Source organism: Astatotilapia calliptera, chromosome 6 (genome assembly GCF_900246225.1).
Source record: "Astatotilapia calliptera chromosome 6, fAstCal1.2, whole genome shotgun sequence".
Lineage (NCBI taxonomy): Eukaryota > Metazoa > Chordata > Actinopteri > Cichliformes > Cichlidae > Astatotilapia > Astatotilapia calliptera.
The window spans coordinates 38,059,485-38,086,982 of NC_039307.1; the positions used below are offsets into that span (position 1 = coordinate 38,059,485).

The 27,498-nt window shown below is 39.3% G+C and overlaps 2 protein-coding genes across 2 annotated transcripts in view; one reads left to right on the plus strand and one right to left on the minus strand.

Moving 5' to 3' along the window:
- Window positions 1-439: 439 nt before the first annotated feature.
- mrpl45 (mitochondrial ribosomal protein L45) lies at window positions 440-10,874 on the plus strand. Its single transcript, XM_026172089.1, has 8 exons — window positions 440-574; window positions 1,719-1,914; window positions 5,618-5,735; window positions 5,888-5,986; window positions 7,229-7,277; window positions 7,364-7,513; window positions 8,247-8,420; window positions 10,466-10,874. The coding sequence occupies exons 1-8, from the start codon at window positions 512-514 to the stop codon at window positions 10,562-10,564; spliced, it is 948 nt and encodes a 315-aa protein (XP_026027874.1). The 5' UTR covers window positions 440-511; the 3' UTR covers window positions 10,565-10,874.
- Window positions 10,875-12,001: 1,127 nt separating this feature from the next.
- gpr179 (G protein-coupled receptor 179) overlaps window positions 12,002-27,498 on the minus strand; it is a 29,555-nt gene continuing 14,058 nt past the window's right edge. Inside the window, exons 3-11 of the mRNA XM_026172083.1 lie at window positions 27,024-27,120; window positions 25,753-25,973; window positions 25,394-25,462; window positions 20,806-20,915; window positions 18,990-19,228; window positions 18,022-18,160; window positions 17,767-17,869; window positions 16,569-16,715; window positions 12,002-16,188 (exon numbers count right to left, since the gene is read on the minus strand). Coding sequence (XP_026027868.1) covers window positions 12,643-16,188; window positions 16,569-16,715; window positions 17,767-17,869; window positions 18,022-18,160; window positions 18,990-19,228; window positions 20,806-20,915; window positions 25,394-25,462; window positions 25,753-25,973; window positions 27,024-27,120 — 4,671 coding nt within the window. The 3' untranslated portion in view covers window positions 12,002-12,642. The remainder of the gene's footprint in view (window positions 16,189-16,568; window positions 16,716-17,766; window positions 17,870-18,021; window positions 18,161-18,989; window positions 19,229-20,805; window positions 20,916-25,393; window positions 25,463-25,752; window positions 25,974-27,023; window positions 27,121-27,498) is intronic.

Consider the following 27,498-nt stretch of genomic DNA (forward strand, 5'->3'; position numbering starts at 1 on the left):
AAACTATTCCGCGCGTATATAAAAACAGGTCCGCTACATTCGGCTACATTCTTTAGGGATATGCCTGTAACACTCTGCCTTCATATTAAATAATTTTTTGAATAATACATTTTAAAAATATTTCTTCACGTCATTATGAGTAGAGGTGACATGGGCCGCGAGATTGAGACACAGGCCCTAGAGCCTCTTAATGTGATTTGTTTGGGTTTCCACTGGGGTGACATGACCAACAATAGCGAAGGCATATATGAAAAAGGAAAAGACCGCCGTGTATTTATTTCAACAAGGAACTGTATTCTGAATACTACCCGTTTAAACGGTAACTTTAACGGAATACAGTTACTCATATTTTGTATTTTAAATACGTAACGCCGGTACACGTATTCCGGTACTCCATAACACTGTGTATGCATGTATGCGTTAAGTGCCTAACGTTGCTCAGCCGTTTCAGAGTATTATTGTTTTATTTTGAAAGAGACAACCGGAAGTCTATGACGAAAATCCTGGCAAGATGGCGATGCCCACGAGGAGGACTTTGGGGGCTCTTCATAGAGCGATTTGTAGCAGTTTAAAGGTACTGTAACGTTTACGAGCACAGTGTTGTAGAAAGGCATACAGTCGAAATGTAGAAGAAGCAATTCGTTTGATTTGCTTCATATGAGTACTGCCTATAATCCTGCACTGGCTAGCCTTGCTAATGTTAGCTAACAGACAGAGTATGAGCATCCACATAGACACAGGGACTATTTACCTTTAAGTGATATATATATATATATATATATATATATATATACATATACACACACACACATCTATATTCTCTCTCTCTCTCTCTCTCTCTCTATCTATCTATATATATATATATATATATATATATGTATATATATATATGTATATGTATGTGTATATATATATATATATATATATATATACACACACATATACACACACACATCTATATTCTCTCTCTCTCTCTCTCTCTCTCTATCTATCTATCTATCTATCTATCTATCTATCTATCTATATATTATATATATATATATATATATATATATATATATATATATATATAGAGAGAGAGAGAGAGAGAGAGAGAGAGAGAGAGAGAGAATATAGATGTGTGTGTGTGTATATATATGTATGTATGTATGTATGTATATATATATACACACACACACATCTATATTCTCTCTCTCTCTCTATATATATATATATATGTATGTATATATATGTAGAGAGAGAGAATATAGATGTGTGTGTGTATATGTGTATGTATATATATATATATATATATATAATATATATATATATATATATATATATAACTGCTTGCTTGCTCAGAGGTGCTCTTTTTTTAACTAAAGAGAGACTTTGTGTTCATCTTGCTGGATGAAACAATACTACGTAGCTTGAGGTTTTCACTGTGTTAAGTATTTGACAAGATTAAGATATACAGATCACAACTTCACAACAGTTGAGTTCAATATAAACTAAAACGCATGGTATTCCAGGCATGTACACCTGTGAGGGAGGCAAAATATTAGAAATACCTGTCAGGGTAAGGGGCACAGCCCTCTCGGTATTAAAGATAAAGGTGTCTTTTTGACAGTGCAGACAAAAGCTGAAAGTGTTTAGGTTTTGTAAAAGTAGAATTCAGGGCCAGTGAGTTTAGAGGATAACTGTGGTGGTTAAACACATATTTGTCTCCATCCTCTTAGAATGCTGAGACGTCTCTGGATGTGCAACATCCCATTCCACTTTACCTGCCGGTCCGAACCAAAAAGCGGTACTTTATCCCTCCAGCAGTGGGATTGAAGGGGAAGAGGCAGGAAAACACAGAGGCCAAAGCCCGGGCAGCAGGCATCGTCTTCAGGCAGCAGTACTTTGAGAGGCCAATCAATATCGCCTGCACTGGTAAAATGGCCCTTAAAATCAGTGATATGCATATAAGATGTTATTTCTGAAGCTAGAGCACGTTGTGGTCATTAAGTTTTTCATATCTACCAGTACGGTAGTGAATAATGCTGGATATTAGCACTCCTCTCCTAGGAACCATCTATTGTCAAAAGTAAGCAACAGTGTTGTTTTCATGCATATAAATAACCTACTGTGAACATCACCTCAGAAATTTTTAAAACTATTGAAAAGACTGAGTATCTTCAAAGAAGATAGAAGTTACACAAATGTAAACCAGAATTGAACCACTTAGAACAAATAAAACATCCATGGTAGCATTTAGGATAATAAATGCTATAGCATGCTGCAAAAAGCACCAAATGCAAAGATAATTATATTAGAAAAGCCATAATGAAGTAAAACTAAAAGGATTCAGTTGAGAGATATGCTTACGTGCTTCCTTACTTATCACTTATGGGCTAAAACTACTCAAATCAAAAATATATGAATGAATAAAAAAAAACAAAAAAACAACAACCCTAGAATTAATAACAATTCAATTTCAATTCAGTTCACTTCAATTTATATGGTAAATGGCCTGTATTTATATAGTGCTTTACTAGTCCCTAAGGACCCCAAAGCGCTTTACATATCCAGTCATCCACCCATTCACTCACACATTCACACACTGGTGATGGCAGCTACATTGTAGCCACAGCCACCCTGGGGCGCACTGACAGCACCAAATATATAGCACCAAATCATAATAACAGTGACTTTATATTGTAAGATTAAACCCATACAATAATACAGAGAAAACGTCAACAATGAGATGACCTCCTTGGTGACAGTGGTAAGGAAAAACTCCCCTTTAACAGGAAGAAACCTCCAATTAGGCTCAGGGAGAGACAGCTACCTGAAAATAATAATTGTAAAAGAAAAAAGTAAATAATTTTTGATAAAAGTGAATGAAGACATCTAAGTGGCAGAAACTATTGTAACATAAAAACAGGCATTAAAACCATTTGATGGAAAGTTAAACACCTCTGGGATTAAAGCAAAGGGAAACGATACAGAGATAAGTTGGAGGACATCAACTCTATTTATTGTTGCGTTTTATAGAGTTTATTATAACACTTTGTGTAAACATGCACTGAAAAATTGTGCAGCATAACAGTAAAGTGCGGAAAAACCTTTTTCTTAATTCAAGGGCATTATGTTTAAATAGTTTTAGCTTTGGGAGCAAGTTTTCATTAGCTGGCTGTTGAATGTAATCTGTAGATACAACATGAAATTAGAATCAGTAACAGATGTTGTTGAAAAGGAATCTGGCGTGCTGAGCTAACAGTTCACACGACCATTCTATATTTCATTTCCTCCCTGCTTCAGACACAGGAGTTCATGTCATAGAACTGTTTTTAGATAAGTATTCAATATTTTATCTTTACATTTCTTTTACTAATTAGGTGTTACAGCATAATCATTGTCTTTACATGCAACAATTGCTTGTATAGAGAGCATATAACTAGACGTGGTAAAGGTTAATTTTCTGCCATATTTCAGTTGATAAAAGTTCTGGGTAAAAATGTGAAGATGGTCCTGATTGTTTCATTTGCCCATAGCTAAGAAAAAACAGAGATTACAAGTTAATTAAATCCCAAGTCGATTTTTAAAGATAAATGTATTTTATTAGAAATGCGAGAATCTCAGCGTTTCAACTGCCAAACAGCTTAAACAGCAAATGATTAAAGAGCAGGGAAACTGATTTCACAAAAAGATGTAAACACAAAGCGCAGCCCGACGACACAGACGTGTACGTGTCGTCGGGGCTGAAAGCCAACAGCTCATAGATTCTGAAGCTGCAGGTTTTATCGCTCTCCGACCAAAATTCACTGAACCAGCAGCAAAAGAAGATCAAAACTATGCTTCACGTTGAAAAACGTTGCCATGAATAGGGATGGGTATTGATAAGATTTTAACGATTCCGATTCCATTTTCGATTCTGTTTAACGATTCGATTCCTTATCGATTCTCTTATCGATTCTTTTTTTTTTAAAAGGAGAACACTAAAGTCGATTAGCTTAGAACTGTGTTTTATATCTTCTCTTTGAACAAGATAGAAATTTAGGAGTAACATGGCCTTACAAACCCAACAGTGAGATCTTAAGAGATCCAGCCTACGGCTCTTCAATGGGGTGTCACAGGTTCCCCAGGAAAAAAAATGTATATGTAAAATAATAAAATTAATATTCTCCTGTAGCAATAACAAAGTTTAACATAAATTATTCTGTAGCAATTACACAAGAATATCCAGTAATGTCCTGCCTACAATTAAACACATTCACTTACCAAAGTGAAATCGGGGGCATCTGCTGTGGCAAATGGGTGCAAGCCTTTTACCACAAACTTAGTCACTGCTCAAACTTAGTCACATTCGTCTATCCTGGCCTGAAAGGAGACGCTACCGGTAGACTGCAGCGAGAACTGCCAGCATCTGAGCCAGACTCTGTCTCTCTCATCACGGTCACCTAAAAGCACAGTAATGGCAGGTTTTGTAATAAGGTAAATCGCGCTAACATAATATGCAATGCTAATTGATTAGTTACCTGCAGTATTAACGGGAGAGGACGTGGAAACGCTACCGCTGCTGCTGGGTTGAGCTTCGCTAGTCCGGAGCGGATCAAAAACACGACATTCGTTGAAAGCAATCGCGTGTTTTTTGAGCAAATGCTTTTGCATATTCGTAGTGTTTCCTCCCTTTGATGAAATCTCTACTTTGCAAGTATTGCACGTTGCCCTGTTGTCATCCTTTCTCATAAAGTGTAACCAAACTTTTGAGCGTTTGCGCCGCTCAGGCGCCGTGTTTCCTACTGGATAAAAGACGCTACTCAACGTGATGACGTCATTCGGGGCGACTGGAATCGATAAGGGAATCGTTTATAAAAGTGGCAAACGATTCCAAGGAATTGAAACAGTGGGAACCGGTTCTCAACAAGAACCGGTTTTCGATACCCATCCCTAGCCATGAATTTTCTCGTACTTTTGCTGTTTTGCTTCCCCAAAATAAAATCACACTCCCTGCACAGGTCTATCTCAGCGTACTTAAAGACCAGTTTCCCATCAAAAATCTCTGTTTTCTGCATTTTTTGGTTGCTTATTATGCACCAGTCTACCGCTGTATAAGGTGCTGTCTGACATTTTTTTGTTTGTTTTTTAAATCCAAAATGACATCCGGCCTCATTTCTGCTGTTCAATACTGAAAGAAATTTCAACTTTTTAAAATTGTGTCTCTGACAAAACCTCTGTAACTGTGTTCTGTTTCACTTCAGCAGCATCAGGCAATGTTCATATGATGATTCATGGTTTTCTCACGTTTTTGATCTACTGCAGAATATTTTAAGGCGGTTATCTTCTATAAAAAGCCAGGCCTGGAAAATCCCCTTCATGTCTGTCTGTGGTTATTTAACAAAAATTTGAAAAATGTATGTTTATATTTTTATTATTTAATACTAAATGTATTTTATATCCAGGAATAGGTGATATTAAGTGTCCTGAATAAGATGTCAGTGCTACACAGACGCTAAACAGAGGGTTTTAGTGCTCTAAGTAGGGTTATATATTGTTCTTGCTAAATCAGTCAGCAGGAATGATTTATTTTGAAACATTTCCCTGCTCGGAGGCTTCACACTGGCTGATCACTCATGTCTGCTCTCTTTACCAGCGGGAATCTTCGACCCCTACATACCCCCGGAGGGTGATGCTCGTCTTTCCACTCTGTCTAAAGAAGGCCTGAAACAACGTACTGAACAGATACGACAAAGTGCCGCCTCACAGCTGGCGTGAGATTCTCTTCTTTGTGTCTTTGTGTTGTCGCTGTGCTGATGCTTTTCTTTTCTGGATATTTTTGAGAACGATTATCTTCTCAATCCAGCTGCTTAATTGAATTCATTGAATATCTTATGGTGAACTAACTGTATTCTTGTTCTTTCAGGATTCGTAAAATCAAAGAGCACGACTCCGTGTTCACAACAAAGGATTTTGCAGAGAAAGCTCAAGAAATCTTTATTGAAGCTCACCACGCCCTGACACAGTAAGAAAATAAACCCCTGTCTCACCTCACGTAGTCAACTGACAAGGAGTGTTTATTACTGTGGCACATTTTTATAGAGGTGCGAGACGCACTCAGGCAGCCTTCAGCTCTGATAATGAAACAACCTGTAGTGATAAACAGGTTATCGTGGTAAGCCAAAGTACATTACAATGAATCATGATAGTTATGATGCACATTTACAGTAATCAAACCTAATCTGTAGACCATCATCAGACACTTCATTAGGTACACCTTTTTAGTACTGGCTTGGACCCCTTTTGCCTTCAGACCTGACTTAAAGTCTTTGGCACAGATTCATTGACCATATCGCCGCACAGTTGCTGCAGATTTGTCGATTGCACATCTATGATATGCATCTCCCGTTCCACTACATCCCAAAGGAGCTCCATTAGATTGAGAGCTATGTGAGTGCAGTGAACTCAGTTATGTTAAAGTAACAAGCTTGAGATAGTCAGAGTTTCGTGACATGCGTTACCCTGCTGGAAGCAGCCATCAGGAAATGAATACCCTGTGCTCATAAATCATGGATGGTTGTGGTTAGCGAAGATACTCGGGTAGTTTAAACGTTGAGCAGTTGATACTAAGGTCCCAAAGAAAATCCCCCCATATGCTGTTACACCAAGAACAACCTGAACAATACATGGATCCATGCTTTCGTGTTGTTTATGCAAATTCTGACTCTACCATCTGGATGCTGCAACAGAATCTGAGACTCGTCAGACCAAGTTTTTCAATTTTGGTGAGCTCATACGAACTGTAGCGTCAGTTTTCCTGTTCTTGGCTGACAGGAGCGGCACCCATCTGTAACCCATCTAATTCGAGGTTCCACATGTGGTGTGTTCAGAGAGGAGTAGTTCTCTAGGCAAAAATGCCTCGTTGCTGGTAGAGGACAGAGGAGAATGGCCGGACTGCTCACTGGATGTTCCCTGTAAACCTCGGAGATGATACTGTGGGGAAAATCCCAGGATATCAGCAGTTTCTGAAATACTCAGAGCAAGCGACCCGTCACCAACAACTATCATTTTTTCAACATTTTTTCTTTTTTGAAGTACACATTTGCTCAGTGAGGATGTTTTTTGGGGGGTGATACATTTTACTAGCTGTATATGAGATATATGTACAAAGATACGAGAGGCTGATGCACAGTAAAGCAACGTGTCATGAAAACTCTCTGGCTTCAGTTTTAGAGATGAAGATTAAAATCTTTCGTCTGAATTTCAGGTTCAACAAGGAGAAACTTCACTCCTTGGTGACTGAGAGGTGTTATCCTGTAAGTTTATCTTTTGATGATCCTTGAGATAATTCAGTTCTTTGTTTTATTGTACTCAACCTTCTGTTCGGCTGCATTGTGTTCAGGAGATGACAAGGGGTAACCGATACAAGACGATCTGCTGGAGGTTTGTGGAGTCCCTGGAGCCACCCAGAGTGGTCCATGCCCGCTGCCCTGACATGGTCTCCAAAGGCAACCTGTATGGGCAGGTGACGGTTCGCATGCACTCCAAGCAGGTACAGTATAGTATGAGTATTTGTGTGTGTTGGTGTTTTCATGTGTGTGAGATTGTCCAGAACAGTTTTGAGCAAGTACATTTTTTAGTGTTTTATTATAAGTTTTATTCCTCACTCACTGAACGTGTCCCTTTGTCAGACGGACACGAATCACTTCTGAGATGCTACTCCCTTGTTTGACATGTTTCTATTTCTAATCTTGTATTTTATTGGACTCTCTTTGAAAAACTGTTCTGCGTATGTTATCACATTGCCTTCTGCTGTTTGGTTCATGACAGTAACATAAAGCATTTTATATTGGCTTGTTGAAAGATGACATACAAACGACCTTTTTTGCCCTGTCAGTACATAAAACCAGCAAAAGCAGGTTTGATTTTATTCCAGAAGCCGTTTGACTTGTGAACACACACATTTTAAGGCTGCATGTCTTTTTTGCAGGTTTTGATGTTGTTGGTCAGTTACTCCTTCTGTAATTCAGCTCTTATTTTTAACTGTCTGGCAGCTTTCAAATGCCCCTTCTGGGACAAATTTAATCTTTTCATGTGAGCTAAAGTGAAACCAGTAGCCCTGCAGCCAGTTTTTAGAGTTGCTTTGGAATCTGTGTGTCCCACAACAACTGTGTTTATGGAAGTGATGAAAAATCTAAATCAAACGCAGGGTTAGGTTTGCGTTCATGTTACAATTAGTGTTAAGACGACTAATTGAATTTACCTCTGTCTGTGTCTGTGTGCAGACTCTGGCCATCTATGACCGCTTCGGGAGGTTAATGCTGGGAAGCGAGGAGCAGCCGAAGGATGTATTGGAGTACCTGGTCATAGAAAGGCATCTCATCAACCCCTACGGCCGGTGGCGGTTACATGGAAAAATAGTGCCATCTTGGGCCCCTGCCAAGGATCCAATTATTAAGGTGACCCTCTACTCTAAACATTTATCTTTTAGTAAGAAAAAGGCAGAGGTCCAAGGCTCTCTCCCTGTCAAATGCTAATTAAAATACTGTTATTAACTGGCCTGTTCATACTTCACTTTAATGGGCACATGAACAAGGCAGACAAAATCTGTTAGCTATTGCAAGCTTTGATATTTTTTTCTTTCTTTGCATAAATATAATACATTTCTGTGTCCTTTTTGAATAGCCTTCAGCCTTTCTTCTATAAAAAATAAAAATACAAAAAGTTTCACCTTACACTAAATTTTATTCTGGACCTCTATCATGAAACTGTCTCACTTTTCAGGGTGCTGTATTCTGCAGTTTAAGCTCAGTTTTCATGGACCTGGCAGACTAGAGCCTTGAAAGCACACACTACTATACATTTCATCTATCCAAAATTAGTGTCACACTGTAATATAGAGCACCAATGAAGACCAAGGGAGCACTTCCATTCAATTTTAGCATCTTTCTAGCTTTCACAGCCGACTAAACGTAGATAATATTACAAATGCTGCCTCTTCAGTGACTGAAAATCCACAACCCTGGACAAAAATGACAATCGGCAGTCATGTTAAACAAGCTGTTTAAATGCATCTTATACGGTATGTGTGGCTTCTTCTGGCCTTACTCAACAAAGAAAACAAGAAGGGCAGTCAACTTTATCTAAAGGATATCCACATTTTTTGACATCTTCAGGGAAAAAAAAAGCTCTAATGTCAGATAGCCGCCTCGTCAAATGTGATCAGAGGAGATGCTATTCTGCTGTTTGAGCTGGATCTGTTCTAAATACTTCGGGAGATGATTTCATTGTGTCACCCCAATTCTACATTCATACAACAAGATGAAATTAGGCAGTCGTAGGCTGCATCATAGCAGGTTGAAATCTGCACTTTTTACACGGCAGACAGTCGTATTTTGTATGTAAAATGTAATTTGTCTGAAAAGATAATGCAAGTAAATACAATTGCAGCTCTACTGAAATATACTGTAGAACAGTGTTTTGAGTCAAAGGTAGTTAATAATTACCACTCCTGTCACCTGGAATTTAAACCTGGTGATCTGCTGCATTAAGGTGAATCTGTTACAAGTTGCTCCCACACGAGCGTGTCAGGGAGATTCAGTAAAGAAAAAGCAAACCAGGAAGTTGTGTTAAGTCTACAGAAACCTTTGCAAAGCGAGAGTGACACAGGAGATGGCTTGCATTAAATGCATCACTGCTGAGAACTGAGAATGTAATCACCTTAAATATGTGAGTCAGTCCCTGCTGTGGCTCAGATATATGTGGCAGATGGAGCTGTAATGTTGCCTGGAAGGTGTTTTTACCATCAGCATCAGAGCTCTGCAAAAAAAAGCGTTAGTCATACTGTCAAAAAACCCATGATGTGATGTGAAGATGATTTACTAAACTTCTCATTCTAATTCATCTGTCGATAAGAGATTGTGGTGATCAGCTGTGAACAATTAGTGTCTGTCTCTTATTTGGGCTTCAGGGCAAGAAAGCAAAGGAAATCTATGTCAGTATAATAAAAGGAACTATGCCTCAAGTGATGTATCAGAATCTGATCAGTCTTTACTAGAGGTTCATGATAACATTGGAATAAGTTACTGTATATACCTTTTATTCTAATACTAATATTCTAATGAATTCTGATTCTAGTATTTAGTCACTAATTGAGACATTTGTGACAGATAAATTATTTTAGCTTTGATCATACAGGTTAGTATGTGTCTGCCTTCTGTCAGTCACAATCTGTCAGTGAAACGCCTCCTTGCATTTTGTCCATGAACTCAAACCAAAAAAAAACTTTCCCCCCCACTGTGATAGAGAATCTAAAGATTGTTTTCAGGAGAAAACATTACAGGTAAACTAGAGAAGTTTATTTTTCTTTTTATGAAACCTTTCTGCTGTTCTGATCTTAAACGTTGATTGCTGTTGGAACAAAATATGCCAGCACACGTTCTGCAGAAGGCTTTTGGACTTCACCAACATTTAAATAAGATTCCACTTTGTTTTCTTCTTCTAGACGGTCATGATTCCTGGTCCAGAGCTGAAGCCAGGGGAAGAATTTGATGCCCTGAACTATGAAGTTCCTAAACCAGAGGCAGTACAGTGGTATAAATGAGCCACCAGGGGGTGCTGCGCCTTTCATCGAACCACAGGCGGACTGTGTTATTCATGGGCCAAATGTTGTTTAAAAGTTGGCTGTGGCTGTTTATAATTTGTCCACTTCGGCAGGAAACCAGGCTTCCCTATGAGGCTCGTTTCTGATTGAAAAGGGGCTTTGGTTGTTGAGGCACTGGAAGCAGCAGGTGAATTTTAGATACTACTGCACAGAAAGCCAATAAAACCTTCTTTTCATGATGGTTTTGTCTCAAACTTATTGTTTTATTAAATTGATTGTGCACATGTAAGAAATAAAATGGTCAGATGTACAGAAATTGAGTAATTTATTTCTGCGATGGATATACTCAGGAAATATGAGATAAAGTGTCTCACCTGGTTTTCTTTTCACAAATTACTGTAAGCACAAATCAAGATGTGTTACAACTATATATATGTGTGTGTCTACAATTTACAGTACACTCATTAAAAAAACAACAACACACAAGCATTGCTTACAAAACTAGGTCAGTCCACTGACAAAAAAAAAAGACTTGGAGCCAACAACTGGAGTTAAGCAATAAAATCACTGTATGACACTGTAGCAGCATAAAGTCTGATGATAACCATCAATGAATTTCAAACAATATTTGCTGGCATGGACATGCAGCTTAATTACATCTTAACTAACAACTGCTGATATTTAAAGTCCAGAATTTACCACATATTACTGTTTTTTTTTTAACTTGGAAGCTGACTCTGAAATCTGTGAGCAGTGATTCAGAACTTAAAGTAGCATTCACTAATATCACACACTGAAATTAAAAGCATTGTTTGATGTGAAGAAGTGATTAGCGAATGATGACCATCTGATAATCATAAGATGTTGTCTTTAAAGAAAAAATATTGTCAAGATCTGTTAAACAACCAAGGAACATTTACTACTGTGGTGCAAACCACTTTTGGCTTAAGTCATTTGTGCTTAAAAACGTAATCAGCCTTATCAAATAGCTGCAGTGTTTTCAAAAGGTGATTACACAACAGCTCTGTGGTGATTGCAATGTTTTTCATATGTTTTTCTTTGACTCGGAGTTCAGATTAAGTTCATGCACTGTGTGAAACAAGCTGTTTTATCTTTCTTTCCTATCTTTTTAGACCATCTTCCTTTTGATTAGTTGCTCCTCAACAACAGAAGGTATAAACAGTTGGTGGGTGCCTGAGGTGACCACATTAGGGATATCCCCTCCCAATGATATCAAATAATGAGCACAGTAGATAGAACTGTCTGAAACCAAGCTATTGACTCACAGAATAATTTTCACACACCATTAAAAACTTTGTGTTCAAATATGAGCAGCTACCACTGTGGCAGTGAGCATGACCGAAAATGAAAGCATAGTCGGTCCACTTTAATAGTAAACACTAGTTTTTTGTCAGGAAATGAGTCACCCAAACAAAGAAGTATGCATAGTTTTATCAATACTTTTGAAATGTAACTGTGTCCATTGTATTCCTGCTTGACAGTTTGTATTTTATTTTAGTTTGAACAAATGATTTTTTAAGACATTTTGAGTTGTCTGGTGTATATTTATATGGGGCAGGAGTATTCCAAAGTGTCGTATCTGTAGACACCCTGTGTTGTACTTTTGTTTGAGAGTAGTGCTGACTTAACTTCAGCTTTTGTAATAATTGTAGCTCAGCCATCAATATACTGATCTCATGGCACTCAAAGACGCACAAAATCATTTGCATTTAATATGGGGGACAGAAACAAAGACATTGGACTTCAGCTAACTGCTTTACATGCCCTTCTATCATGTAAAAATCTTTTTTGTGTTAAATGTATGGGGTACATAAATCTTCTGTATGTACATTACAAAATGTATTTTCAGTCAGGTCTGCACAACTTGGAGTGTCCAGCCAAGTCTAGCCTTCCAGGATTTTAGACATGTGGGCATGGCCCGACTGTTTGTCAAATTTCATTAATCAAGTCTACTCTTTAATTATTGTTTAATAATCCATCAGAAAGAAATTTTGCCGTTGCCAGCTGCAGGGAAGCTCTTCTATAGCTGAGCCTACAGTAGCTACAAAAGTATAAAGCTATAGGTCAGGTGGGAATACAAGAGCTTCAGCAGCACACTCGGCATCGTCCTCTTCGTCTTCCTCTGGAATATTCTCTGGCTCCCATGTAAAGATATCTGACGCATTGTCAGTGAATGAGCCAGATGTGCTCCTTAACATCTCCCAAGGGCACAGAGCATCTCGCCTGCCCAGGGCTAAGTTTGCCTTAGACTCATCTGTTTGCTCAGGGCTTGTGTCTGCTGGAGTTCCTTCGACACTAAGGCAGCTCTGACTTTCTATGACATCCTTGTCACTGTTGGGAATATCATTTTTGTCTTCACCTGCTCCAGTGATACTTTTCTTTTGGACGGTTTCATCAGTTTCCCACGGACAAACATTTGCCAGAGCACTATCTTGTTTTTGGAGAATTTTTGGTTCTTCTGTTTCCCATGAACTAACATTTTCTTTAGTGCTATCGTTCTTTTTGGCAGCCTTTGGTTCTTCTGTCTCCCATGGACAGACATCTGCCCGAGTGCTATCTTGTTTTTGGAGAATGTTTGGTTCTTCTGTCTCCCATGGACAAACATCTGTCCGAGCACTATCTTGTTTTTGGAGAATTTTTGGTTCTTCTGTTTCCCATGAACTAACATTTTCTTTAGTGCTATCGTTCTTTTTGGCAGCCTTTGGTTCTTCTGTCTCCCATGGACAAACATCTGTCCGAGTGCTATCTTGTTTTTGGAGAGTGTTTGGTTCTCCTGTCTCCCATGGACAGACATCTGCCCGAGTGCTATCTTGTTTTTTAAGAACTTTTGGTTGTTCAGTCTCCCACGGACAAACATTTTCTTTAATGCTATCGTTCTTTTTGGCAGCCATAGTGTCTTCAGTCTCCCACGGACAAACATCTGTCTGAGTGCTATCTTGTTTTTTAAGAACTTTTGGTTGTTCAGTCTCCCACGGACAAACATTTTCTTTAATGCTATCGTTCTTTTTGGCAGCCATAGTGTCTTCAGTCTCCCACGGACAAACATTTGCCAAAGCGCTACCTTGTATTTTCAGAACTTTTGATTCTTCAGTCTCCCATGGACAAACATCTGCTTTTGTGCTGTCTTGCTTTTTCAGAACTTTGGGGGTTTCTGTTTTCAGTGGACAAACATTTTCCTGGGAAATGCCCTTCCTTTGTAGTTTTTCAGATGCGTTTGATACTTCAGTTTTAACTGTCCCTGCTTCACCTGTTTCCCATGGACAAACATTTGCTCGAGCGGTGCTCTCTGATATTTTGGGGATCTCTGGCTTTCCTGATTCTGGTTCCTCTATTTCCCATGGACAAACCTCTGCTGGCTTTTTAAGTTCTTGAGACATTGTTTTGGTCGCTGCAGTTTTTTCAGGTAGTGCTGTTTCCCAGGGGCATACATTAACTCTTGTGCTGTCTTTTCCATCAGTATGTTCTGAAGTAGCTTTCAAAAGTGAGGTATCTATTTCTAAATCTTCTGGATTGTCTTGTTCACTTTCCCAGGGACAAATATGTACCTTTATTGTCATTTGTGGAGTTGATTCTGTAATTGTCTGCTCCGTGTTACTGCCTTCCCATGGGCAAATATTTTCCTTGATTGTCGGGGGATCAGGGAAATCCCATGGAGAACTTGCTGCTGCTTTGTTTATGTGTTTACCCCAGTTTGAGGCAGGTGATATTGCATGGTAATGTTGCTCATTACTTGATGCACCAGGATAGATTGCAGCTTTCATGACCTCTCGCTGAAGGGGCACTGTCAGTGTTCCCCTGTTTTCTAAAGGATTTAAATTTTCGTATACACCTTCAACCTTGTCCTGCATATCCCACGGACAAACATTAGCGTATTCATTAGTTTGTATTACTGAAGGCTGGGGAGACTCTGAAGTCTCCCAGGGACATATGTTTAATATGCCTTTTAAAGGCTGCTGTGCCTGTAAATCTTTAGAAAGGATAGTGTGAGAAACAACTGGAATATCCTGAGATTCCAAAGGACCCACTTCTCCATGACCACTTCCTTGTCTTCTCATGTTCGCTTGCTCTTGAGATTCCCAAGGACATACGTTAGATCGTTCAGATACCTGTGATTCCCAAGGGCAGACATCTGCTTTGATGCTCTGCTGCTTCTTTGGTCCCTCTCCACTAGCGATATCCCATGAACATACATCTGTATGAGGAACATTACGGGTTGGAGTAATTCGATAACTACCTCTTCTGTGAGTTGAAGGGGTTCTGGAGCTGCTTATAGAACTTATACTACTACGTTTACTACTCTGCCTCGACAAAAGCACGTGTTCATATGTCCCATCTTTTTGCATATCTTCTGAATCACATGGATGGATAGAAGATTTTACAATTACAAGCCTTCGTGGGCTTCTGTCAGAGGAATCCCCAGAAGAGAGTCTGACTGCATTCTGCTTAACAAGACATGGTTTTCCATCTGCTGTTGTCATGCTTCTTTTCTGGAGTGACCTCTTTTCAATGCTAGGATGTCTTGATGTTCCTGACCTTGGTGTTGTTGAAGCACTTTCCTGACTTTTTTGCGAAATAGAATCTTCTCTATTTAAGCTTCCATCCTTGCTGGACCTGCTAGCTGCATCAATTGATCCCATCAATGTTTTCACAGTCAGCCACTTAGCGGTTGTAGTGGTGCGGAAAGAGAAAACACGCTGATCCTTCACAATCTTTGGTCTTGGAGAACCAGGTGCACTTGTAGACATGGTAGACTTGGGGGACTCGGTTTCACCTTGTAGGCCTTTGTCCACAGAAGACTTCTTTTCTACAGGTGGCAAATGGTCCCAAGGACAGATAAGTGCAATTGGAGATGGTGGCCTTTTTTCCTCATCATCCCCAGAGTTTGCATATGTGACATGCTTCTGGTTCTTGTCACTTGACTGTTCTGGCTCCACCTCCCAAGGGCAGATTTCAGCCTTGTCAAATGACTCAGATTTGAGAGCACTCCTGGTCTGGTCACTTATAGAAAGGCTTGGCCTCGACCTCACTGTGTTGGCTCTGTTAACCTTGGGTATATTCTCCATAGAATGGCTGGTAGTTGAGGTTAGGCTCCAAGATTTATGAAGTCTGTTGTGATCAGGATGCAAGAGATTGGTATCAATCGTCAGATTCTGGGCACTGGCTGACTTACAGACCCCTGGTGGTATATCCAAGGAGTCTGTCTCAGATCGCTGTGAGGATCTCTTCACAGTATTGGCCCTTAATGTGGAGGTGTGCAAAGACTCTCGTTCCCTGACATAGTGATGATCACTTTGCGACTTACGCATGGATGGTGATGGTGATAGAGATGCTGACTTCATTGAACTTCTGTAACTGATACTGACCGTCTCTGTAGACCTTCTAAAAGAGTCAGAATGATTCCCACTTCTACTGCGGAAGGATCCATCTTTCTCCTCACGGCTGCACTGGCGGCTCATCGTTTCTGGGATTTCAGCTATGCGTTTTATAAGGGATCTCCCCAGTGAACATCGAGAGCTTCGTTTTTTAGGTAGATGAGGGTTGTTTGCAGCCATCTTCTTCGTCTTGTGGACTTCTAACTGGGCATATAATTTCTTCAGTTCATCCTGATGCATATGAAGAAAGGAGGGAATTGATGAGATAGAGGTTGAAATGATTGAGAAGAGGAAAAGACAAGGAGAGTCAGGATAGGTAAAGAGTGTTCAAGTATGAAGAACACAGTTCAGGTTAAAGCAAAGGATTGAAGGGTGGAGAAAGTTCATAGGAATTTGTTCAGTCTACAGTTAACTGTATTTACTGTTACTTTATGATTTCATTTATAACATATTTACCATTTGTTTATTGAATCTACATATAAACATAATTAAAATTAAGGGATAATTATTTTTTCTTTTTTAAATGTAGCCTTTGGAATTTCTTCCATATTATGTGCATTATGCTCTACTGCAAAGTGATAACATCGTTCTGTGGGGACAACAGTGTTTACCCGAAAGTCATCAGGGTCCACACTGTGCTCACTCCATGCAGAGTGAAAACTGCTGTTGAGGTAGGAGCCAGAGCGCCGCAGGTCAACTTCATCTTCATACACCTCTGCTGCAATCTCCTCTCTCCCAGGTTTGGATACATAAAGGAACTGTGGAACACATAGGAGAGAAGCACATGTAAGATAACTGGTTTTGACTCAACACAGTCCATAAGTAATAATTACACATACAGAAAGAAGTCTTGAACATTGTTTAACTAGAAGGACTGATTGGAAGGCTTTCCACTTCAGTTGAATTCTACTTCATTTATATAGCACCATATCATAACAACAGTCACCTCTATGTGTTTTATATTGTAAGGTAAAGAAGCTACAATAATAAAGAGGAAACCCCAACAATCAGACGAACTCCTATGAGTAAGCACTTGGCAACAGCGGTGAGTTCCACCAACATTTTATGATATCTAAGTAAATGTAGCATGTTAGCTTAATACATATTAGCATTCAGCATACATTAGCATACTGGCTGGCTTTCAAGCAGAACTAGACCATGCTGAGTTAGCGGTTATCGTTAGCATTATATAACGAGGTCTTATATTTAACATAAAGTCGAGTTACATGCTTAAAGTAGTTAAAGATAAAGCTAACAAGTTTGAGAATACTGTGAGATATCATTTAGATTTTTACAGCATGTCATCCAATCAGAAAATAAGTGGTTTGAGTCCCAGCTACTCTGAATGTTGAAATATCCATGGGCAAGATACAGAACACAGGGTTATCCCTGATGCATCCATGTGAGTGTGTATGTGACTGTTAGACAATATATTAATGTGTGTGAATGAGGCTTGTAGTAAATTTTTTTTTTTGCCAAGGGCAGTAGAAAAGCGCTAATCCATTTTCCATGACTTTTTTTCTATTCTTACTAGTGCTGTCAGCGTAAATCTCGTTAAAATGACGTTAACGCGGCAAATCTCCGTTAGCGAGTTAACGCGGATCACCCCGTGCACGGGGCTGCATGGCGCTAACGTGTTAACCAGCTAACCGCGCTAACGCATTGACACAGTGCAGCCCCACGCACAGGGCGGTCTGCGTTAACGAGGTTATGGTGTAACGTCATTTCAATGAGATTAACGCTGACTGCACTAATTCTTACTGTATAATTAGTCTACTCTGGCACTATGGACATAAAAATGTGGAATACCTTGGGAACAAAGAGCAGGGCGAGTGTCACAGTGATGGTGACATGGGTGTGTGTGAAGGAGAGCAGAAGCATCCAATCAGGATGAAGAGATGGAAAGGTAAATCTGTGGGAAGCAGAAAATATAGAATCATCCCACGTCAACGTGTGTTGGCTTTCTATTTCGTATGGTACACAGACATATTGTTAAGCATGTGATGGGCTTTACTGCCTTTCTTTTCAGACACATTGACCTTAGTGGTCTTGGTTACTGTTTACCGGAACAGGTGGAACAGAGAGGAGAGAAGCAGCTCATTGTGGATGGCGATGCCCATGTAACGAGGTTCATGGAAAGCTGAGGGTACCGGCCTTACAGCAGTCCACAGTGAACTCCCCCAGCACAGGAACAGAAGCTCAGCTGTAGCAGAAGACTTTATAATCACTTGGATGTTCAAGAATACACAGTACAAATGTTGAAACTAGTTTTACTTCACCCTAACAGTAGTTTTGTGGTGCTTTATGTTGTGCGCTAAAGCTCTTAATACTGGTGACAACTTAAATACCTTTCTTGAATGCAATTCAAAGAATTCTCATTTAAGCTTATTCAACAGTGAAATTATTTTTTAAGATATATTCTGGTTTCTTATAATTTAATGGCCAGCTATTTACTGATGTATACTTTTTTATTTTTACCTAGAACTTAAGTTGTCAAGATAATCCCAGTGAATTGCTGACAAAGTGATCCTGTGTGCCCCACTGGATTTTATTGTACCAACGCTGCCTTCTACTTTGTTGTCTAATTTATTGCTTTAAGGAATAAGTGTAAAAATGGACTTGTAATGAACTATAATAATAAAGTTGTAAACTTGCCCATAGGTGTGAATGTGAGTTCGAATGCTTGTCTGTCACTATGTGTTGGCCCTGTGATAGACTGGTGACCTGTCCAGGGTGTACCCCGCCTCTCGCCCAATGACAGCTGGGTTAGGCTCTAGCCTGATTATGATGATGACACATCTAAAGTAGTATTTACTGAATTCTTAGACCTAAAATGAATCAGATTATCTTTATTATGTCCTTATGCATAAAGACTTAGAGGTGAAAGAGGTTTTACTTTCTTTTTATCATAACTGTAAATAGATATAGACATAGGTACACTTTGAGATTTAATAGAATCACTGTAACAGCTACTGTATGTTTAATGATGCTGTTGATACTCTTAACAGGTTCTTTACATGTAGTTTACTTACCTACAGCCATCATGTAGTCCCAGCGGTCAAGGTAACACATGTTGAAGCCCTGTCCATCAGGTGTGTTGGTTGTGATGAAGACTGGAATGTTTCTGTCACGATTCTGCATAACACCCACCGTCCATGCACACAGGAACCAGCTGACTGTCATCAGCATCACTCCCAGAATTCTCAGTAAATGGAGGCTGGACATGTAGGGCATTCTCTGGGCTGTGCGTGACAGGAACACCTTCAGTACTCTGGTCCAAAACAAGAGCAGTATTGGCCCTTAATGTGGAGTATTTGGGTACTAAAGACAAACTGGTGCAACTTGTAGTAAACAGTAAAGTCAGTGACTGAGTGTTGAATTTGATGTCACTTCAATATGAAGTTTCTTGAGAGATGTCTTTGCCTGGAGAGACTTTTGATATCAGTGGAATTAGGCTCAAAGTAAGTAATGTAAGTTAGACAAAAATCCACAGAATAATTTTTGCTCTTCACGATAATTGCAGATTTATACAAGCTGGGGAGATCTCTGGGAGCTATTTCTAAACAACTGCAGATTTCAAGATCATCAGTTCAAACAACTGTAGATAAGTACAAGTCATCCAGATGTGTTACCACTTTGCAAAGGTCTGGCAGAAGACCCGAAGGGTGACAGAAGAGATTGGTTAGGAAGTTTAGAAACAACCCAGGAATCACCGATTATCACAAATTATTCAATGTTATCTTAAATAAACAGGCAGATGGTGAAAACTTGGACATAATTGGTTTTGGAATGGATTAAGAAAGTAAGCTAACACATGAACTTCCCAAAGCTCTTTAAGCATCAACCCTATTGAAAATTTAGGGACTATGCTTAAAACCGAGGTTTGTGACAGAACACCAACCAATTTAAATTAACTCTATCAATTTTGCCAAGAAGGGTGTTCAAATCTCCAGCCAAAGTTATTCCAGAAACTTGTTGATGGCTATCAAAAGATCCAGGATCACGGTGCAACTTGAAACCTGCCAAGTGACGTTTAACCAAATATTAGTGTGAGTGTATGTATACATTTAGCTTATACGTAGACCTTTGTGGATTTGAGAAAATCCCCAATAAATCACTCAATGTTTATTTGAAAGGACAGAAATCAGAAACAAAGTCTTCCCATTTATGGTACACTCTGGGTGTACAAGTTAGCAAACTTTAGCTGATAAGTATACGCATATAAATTCAAGAGGAACATGCTCTTTTCCCCCGATAAAATTACACAGTCTTAAAGGCAAGTGGTTTAACTTAGTGTTGAAATGAATCATTTTATAGTCTCTTTATAATATAGTTTTGTTTGCTAAAAAGCAAAACAAAACAGACATCTATTGTCCTCCCAGTACTCCAAAAACTCAATTAACTTATCAATTTTAAATAATAAATAAAAATACTATGTTATGTGGAAACCATCGTATACAAGTTGCTCTTTGACCACAAATAGTGTCTGTATCAAAACATATAAAATATATGACAAATATGATCAATTTCATATTATTTGATATGAGATTTATATTTGTAGATACTCACTGAACCCAAATGTTATTTAATTATAACTGAATGCAGTTGTGGATTTATAAATAGGCCTAATTTCCTTCCAGCTCACTCAGAAAAAGATCATACAAAATATCTTCCAGTAAAATAAACTAAATATTTTACGGTAAAGTTCATGTATTTTTCAAGAAATTGAGCATTTATTCAAAGCCATTAACCACTGTGCTTTGATGTTTAAGGAGAAGGTATTAAACAGAAGCACTTAATTTTAACTACATTAAATGTTAGTATCGACTACTCTCAGTGCTAACCTACCTGTACATCTTAAGTGTGACTGTGCCGTAGACAATGGAGAAACCAAGCATTCGCACCCAGCGGAGCAGGATGCACCTGAAGGTGCTTGGCCTGAAGTACATGATAAAGACCTGCAGAGACAAAGAAAGAAATGCTTAGTAAAAAAAAAACTACAGCTATACACAACCAACCAACAGTTTCTATTGGTGTATAGATAGTTGGCGCAACATTAGGTTTAGGGGGCGATCACTTCTTCACCATGTAGGTTTTGGATTTCTTTCCCCTTAAAAATAAACGCCTTCATTTAGAAACTGCATTTTGTGTTTACTTGTCTTATTTTTGTCTAATATGCAATTTTGTTTGATAATCTAACAGATTTAAGTGTGACAAACTTATCAAAAAATAGGAGGTAAACACACCACTGTATGTACATTACCAGTCAAAAGTTTGGACACACCTTCTCATTTAATGTTTTTTCTTTATTTTTTTAATACTTTCCACATTGACAAACTGAAGACATTGGACATATGAAGCAAGATATATGGAATTATGTAGCAAAGAAAAAATTGATAAATAACTCTAAATATCTCTTATATTTAAGATTCGTGAAAGTAGCCACCCTTTGCTTTGCTGACAGTGCTGCAAATCCTTGGCCTTCTCTCAGTGAGCTTCATGATGTCGTCACCTGAACAGGTTTTCACTTCACAGGTGTGCCTTGTCAGGGTTCATTTGTGAAATTTCATGCCTTCTTAAAGGAGTTGGGACCATCAGTTGTGTTGTGCAAAAGTCAGGTTGGTACACAGCTGACAGCCCTATTTGACAACTGTTAGAATTCATATTATGGAAAGAACCAGTCAGCTAATTAAAGCGAAACAACAGTCCACGATTACTTTAAGAACTGAAGGTCAGTCAGTCCACAAAATTGCTAAAACTTTGAGTTCCCCAAACATGCTTCCAGACTGTGTAAGGGCCATTTGACCAACACGGAGAGTGATGGAGTGCTGCCCCAGATGGCCTGGCCTCCACAGTCACCTGACCTAAACCCATTCGAGATAGTTTGGGATGAGATGGACTTCAGAGTGAAAGCAAAAGGGCTAGCAAGTGCTCAGCATCTCTGGGAACTCCTTCAAGACTGTTGGGAAACCATTTCAGGTGCCGACCTCATGAAGCTCATTGATGGAAGGCCAAGAGTGTGCAAAGCAGTAATCAAAGCAAAGGGTGGCTATTTTGATCTAATCAAATTTCAAACACGTTTTGAGTTGTTTCAAACTTCACACTGTTTATTACATAATTCCATATGTGTTCATTCATAGTTTTGAAGTCTTCTATGATGTAAATAATCATGAAAATAAAGAAAAACCCTTCAATGACAATGTGTGTCCAAAGGTTTGACTGGTAGTGTATACATACACACACCACATCTGTTTTTACTGATGCCTCTGCTGTCCGTATAAGCGCACATCACGCCTGACTGTAATCACTTTGCTGTGATGGTAGCATGAGCAAAACAGTGTCAGCCACTCAGGATAAGAGCATAATCTATATCTTGTGATAATGTAAATGCAAACATACATCACTGTGTTCAAACTGCTTATACAGAATAAACTGTTTAGAGTGACAACTTATAGAACAAAAGTCATGGCAGGAAGGCCCGTTTAATCAGTATAAATGGCCAGCACACAAACACAGATTGGGGTCTCTGTTATAGATGGAGCTGCACAGCAGAAAGAAATAATGTGATTGGTCAACCCAAAGATATAGTGCAGTGAGTAAGCTGAGCAAAATAAAACAATCAATGACAGAATAAATGAATCAATGCAATAATCCAGTAACTCCAGTGATTATTTATTGGGAACCTGTGTTCGCCAGTGCAGATTTGCATCATGGGGCTCTAAACCAAGCTCTCTTCTGATCTGACATTGTCTTTATTAACTATATACTCAAAAACCGACTTTAAAGCAGAGGCTAAAAATGAGAACACAGATATCCTGATGACTTCTAGATGCCAGTGATATCCAATAATAAAGCTCAAATCCTCCTCAATAAAACCAGTTCAGTTCATTAATATAAAAATAAAGCTGCTGTTCTTATAAAGCTGAACTAATGAGTGCAGAGGGACAACAGTTGTTGTTCTCTAAAAAGTAGTTACTAAGTAGCCAAAAGGTACCTACTACTACAGGTGCTACTACACCGAGACACTCATATTGATCTTTTTTTTGTTGACATTAGAAAATCCTGCTATGTTAACGGGTCAGGGTGGATTTCAAAACCAGCTTGAGTATGTTGGTGGGATGGTCAACAACCTTCCTTCATGCAGGGGATTTATTTGTAGATGAAATGGCAACTTTACTTCAGCGACACCCCAGTGAGATGACAGACCGAACTCTGACCTTTCATCTGGGGCTTTCAGAACTACAGTCAGCTATGTGGGCTGCAGGTCACCTTTGAATAAAAAAAAAAAACCCTCACACAACATGATCCCAAATATTTGCTCATTTCCAGTCTTGCTTCCACCTCTTACGTCACCACAGCAGGTTTTAGATCTTTAATTTCATAACTGAAATATATCCTGTATTCATGTTTGTATATTCTTGCCTTCCATGCTTTCATCTGCATCATCATTTTGTATAGTTCTACACAAAATGAACTGACACATGTATCTCTGCATTTACATTTCATTTTCTTCTTTCAGCTGCTCCCTTTAAGGGTTGCAACTGCAGATCATCTGCCTGTATTACATTAAATCTACATTTACATTTACAAGTACTTATTCACGTAAATTGACATTTATGATATTTGCATTTATTACTGGCATTGTTATTATTATTTAGCTCTTAAATGGATACCAAATATACCTGCAGGCTGCTATCTGAATAAAGGTGAGATGACTTGACTATATTTTAGTTTGCCCATCATCGATAGGTTTGAATGACATGTGGGAGGGGCTTCTGTATTTGTAGAGTTCGCCCTTCTTATTGACATCACACAGAGCCAAGAGTCCTGAATCCTGAGCTTTTTGTTTGCATGGATTACTTGTAAGATGTCTCTTTTTCATAGAAGCACCTACCACTGTAACAGCATATATAACATAATAGGTCCACTTAACTGTGTGTGCAAAACACTGCAATCCACTACACATCTTACTTTTGGATAGCAGATTCAATAAATCTTAAAAATGAATGCATCCTATATATTATACTGTAAAAAAGATAGCTTTGAAGATCATCACTTAAATATTCTTCAAATGTTAAAGTCAGCATTTTGTTTTGTTTTTTAAGCTGTCCTGCCTACAGCTTTAACAAGCTGCATATGGTCTGCACCCACATTTACTTTGCCAAGAGGAGCTCTATAAACTCTCTATAGGCTCATCTTGATATCCAGTTTCTTTTTATTTTATCCTTTTTATTTTTTTTAAGAGTTTGCATGCTCTTCCTGTGTTTGTGTGGGCTCGCTTCCTCCCACAGTCCAAAGACATGCAGTTAGTGGGGTCAGGATAGCTGGTGAATCTAAATTGCCCATAGGTATGAATGTAAGTGTGAATAGTTGTCTGTCTCTTTGTATTAGCCCTGCGACTTTACAGAATTGCCATGACCCCAGGAAGCAGCCAGCCGAAAGAAGCCGGTCACCCAGTCCAGAGCCAGCACCCGCAACTGCAAGCACCCTGGACCCCACACTTCAAGAATGCAGGGCAGCAATGCTACCCCACCATCTCACCACACCTCAGCTAAAGCTTGGCCTCTTCCAAATCAAAGGCCAAGAAAAGTCCTGTTTCAGTATTAGGATCGTCTCATGTCTCATGATCATCCATCCGTTGCGGGGACAGCAGCCTAAGCAGAGAAGCCCAGACCTCCCTCTTCCCAGCCTTCTCCTTCACCTTGTCCGGGGGAACAACAAGGCAATCCCAGGCCAGCCAAGGGATATAATTTCTCCAGCGTGTCATGAGTCATCTCATCCTTGTCAGATGCTCGATCCACCTCAACTGGCTCCTTTCAATGTGGAGGAGCAGCGGCTCTACTCTGAGCCCCTCCCAGATGGCCGAACTATCCCTATCTCTGTTGGAGAGGCCAGCCACCCTTCAGAGAAAGCTCATTTCCGCCGCTCGTATCCACACGTATTATATGATCATGTTTCTTTTTACATATACAATCTAATGCAACCACCAAATACAAAGCACCTTATGAAGTGAATAATTGCTCTATTATACTCTCAAAATCCATTAACATGTTGACACACTCGACATTAAACTAAATCATCTGTAATGCGGAGCACAGGACCAGCTCTGCACACACTAAATCACTCTGTAGATCAAATTGACTGACACTTTCAGATGGATTAAAAGAAAAAAATCACATCCGGGTTATGTTAACGCCTCTTTAATTGGTAAAATGAATCTAAAGATTGATTGATAATCTATGACCGGAGCTGAGGGAGGTTATGAAATGTGCCGACGATGAACACGCCCTCGCATTTCTCATACACGCCCTCAACCCATTCACCCTCCCTACAAATCGTCCATTGTCACATAATCTAAGATATGGAGCTGTGCAGTGATCCGTGAAGAGCTCTAATCTGTGGGGCTCTCAGTCGGCTGGCTCGGTCAGAAACTCACCGGGAAGTAGAGGAGCAGGGAGCCGAACAAGATTGTCTCCAGCAGCAGCAGGCCAGAAGCCCGGATCCGCTGCGGGTGGAGGAGGAGAGGAACAGCTATTATGAGAAATTGTTGCAAACAGCACTACAGAATATAACACACATTAATGTAATGTGGATTATGCTACTACTACTGCTGCATCTGCGGTTGATTTTATGATTAGGATTAATTATCAGACTAAAAGTTTCATACAATAAGATGATGAATAAAAACTGGATTGATTTTTTTAACATAATGTATTTGGCTCAGCAGTCACCGTCAACCTTCCATCTAAACATGATCTATATGGTGGCCTTGCTAAGCCAAAAGATGTGACTCACCCGGTTGCGACGATGCCGGTAGGCCACCAGCATGCTGATGAAAATGAGGAGCATGAAGACCCCCTGGATGGCGAGCACACCAGACCTAAGAAGCCAGTCCTCCTGCACCCAGCATGGGGTACCGTCCTGGCAGCTCTTACAGCCCGGCCAGCAGGGGAGACAGATGGGCATGTTCGGGTAACACATACCATTGCTGTCACTCTCATTCACAGGAGCTCTATCTGCATCGCATACAGACACACACATCTATTCAACCTACACAAAACCATGGCAAAACCTCATATACATGCAAACTCCTCAAGGAGCTTAAAACAGTATGTTAAAGGTTTGCATAGATTGGGTCTAAATGATTCATCTTAATTTTGAAATAATCTTTTTTAGTTTTGAATTTTGACTTTGAAAGATCTGGTTTAATAATTAGCACAATTCCTGTTGTTGTAGATGGTCCAAAACCAATGGGTGCTGTCATGGTGGCTGCATCTATGATTTAAACGGTCTGACTACTAAGAAAACCAGCCTAAAGAGACCTGGTAGCCTGCTGCCTTTGCAGATGCTTGAAAAGAGTTAATTTGTTAGCAGCAGTGGATAGTTGATCGTCGCCTGGGCACAGTTTGCACTTTACCATCACTTTCTTGTTCTTTGATGCAAAACAAATAAAAGTAATGTCCATATCTTTGCTTCTCAAAAGCAGAAAAAAAAGAAAAATGACACATTTGACACTTTTTTTTTTTTGTATAATACAAGTAAGTGACAGTGGTCAATTTTTGACAGTGTGGTCAATCAACTATGACCCTCCGAAAAAAGAAAAACATATTTTTAGATTTGATTTTTGTAAACCCCCCCCCAAATCTGGACATAAAACAATAGACAGAGCTGCTAGGTCAAAGTTAAGGCAGCGATCGTGGCTCAAGAGTTGGGAGTTCGCCTTGTAATCGGAAGGTTGCCGGTTCGAGCCCCGGCTTGAACAGTCTCGGTCGTTGTGTCCTTGGGCAAGACACTTCACCCGTTGCCTACTGGTGGTGGTCAGAGGGCCCGGTGGCGCCAGTGTCCGGCAGCCTCGCCTCTGTCAGTGCGCCCCAGGGTGGCTGTGGCTACAATGTAGCTTGCCATCACCAGTGTGTGAATGGGTGGATGACTGGATATGTAAAGCGCTTTGGGGTCCTTAGGGACTAGTAAAGCGCTATATAAATACAGGCCATTTACCATTTACCATTTACCTCCAGGGAGTTTCACAGTTAAACCAACAGATTACTTAATATCTGTTGACTTACCTGAGTCCTGAGGCGATACGTCAGGGCTGTAGTATCCTTCTTTACAGCGACAGCAGTACTGACCCAATCGAAAGCCCCGGCCTGGAACGGGAATACACTGCAAGAAACACGGAGTGTTTGTTTTTCCTTTCTTTTGTTATGTATATATATATATATATATATATATATATATATATATATATATATATATATATATATATATATACATACATACATACATACATACATAATATATATATATATATATATATATATATATATATATATATATATATATATATATATATATATATATACATACACATACATATATATATATATATACATACATACATACATACATACATACATACATACATATATATACAGATAAATATCTCGCTCAGATACAGATAAATATCTGAGCGAGACAGATAAATATGAAGGCATGCCGGCTCGGACGTCGCCCGGATCAACAAGGTCCGCGTCAGGTGTT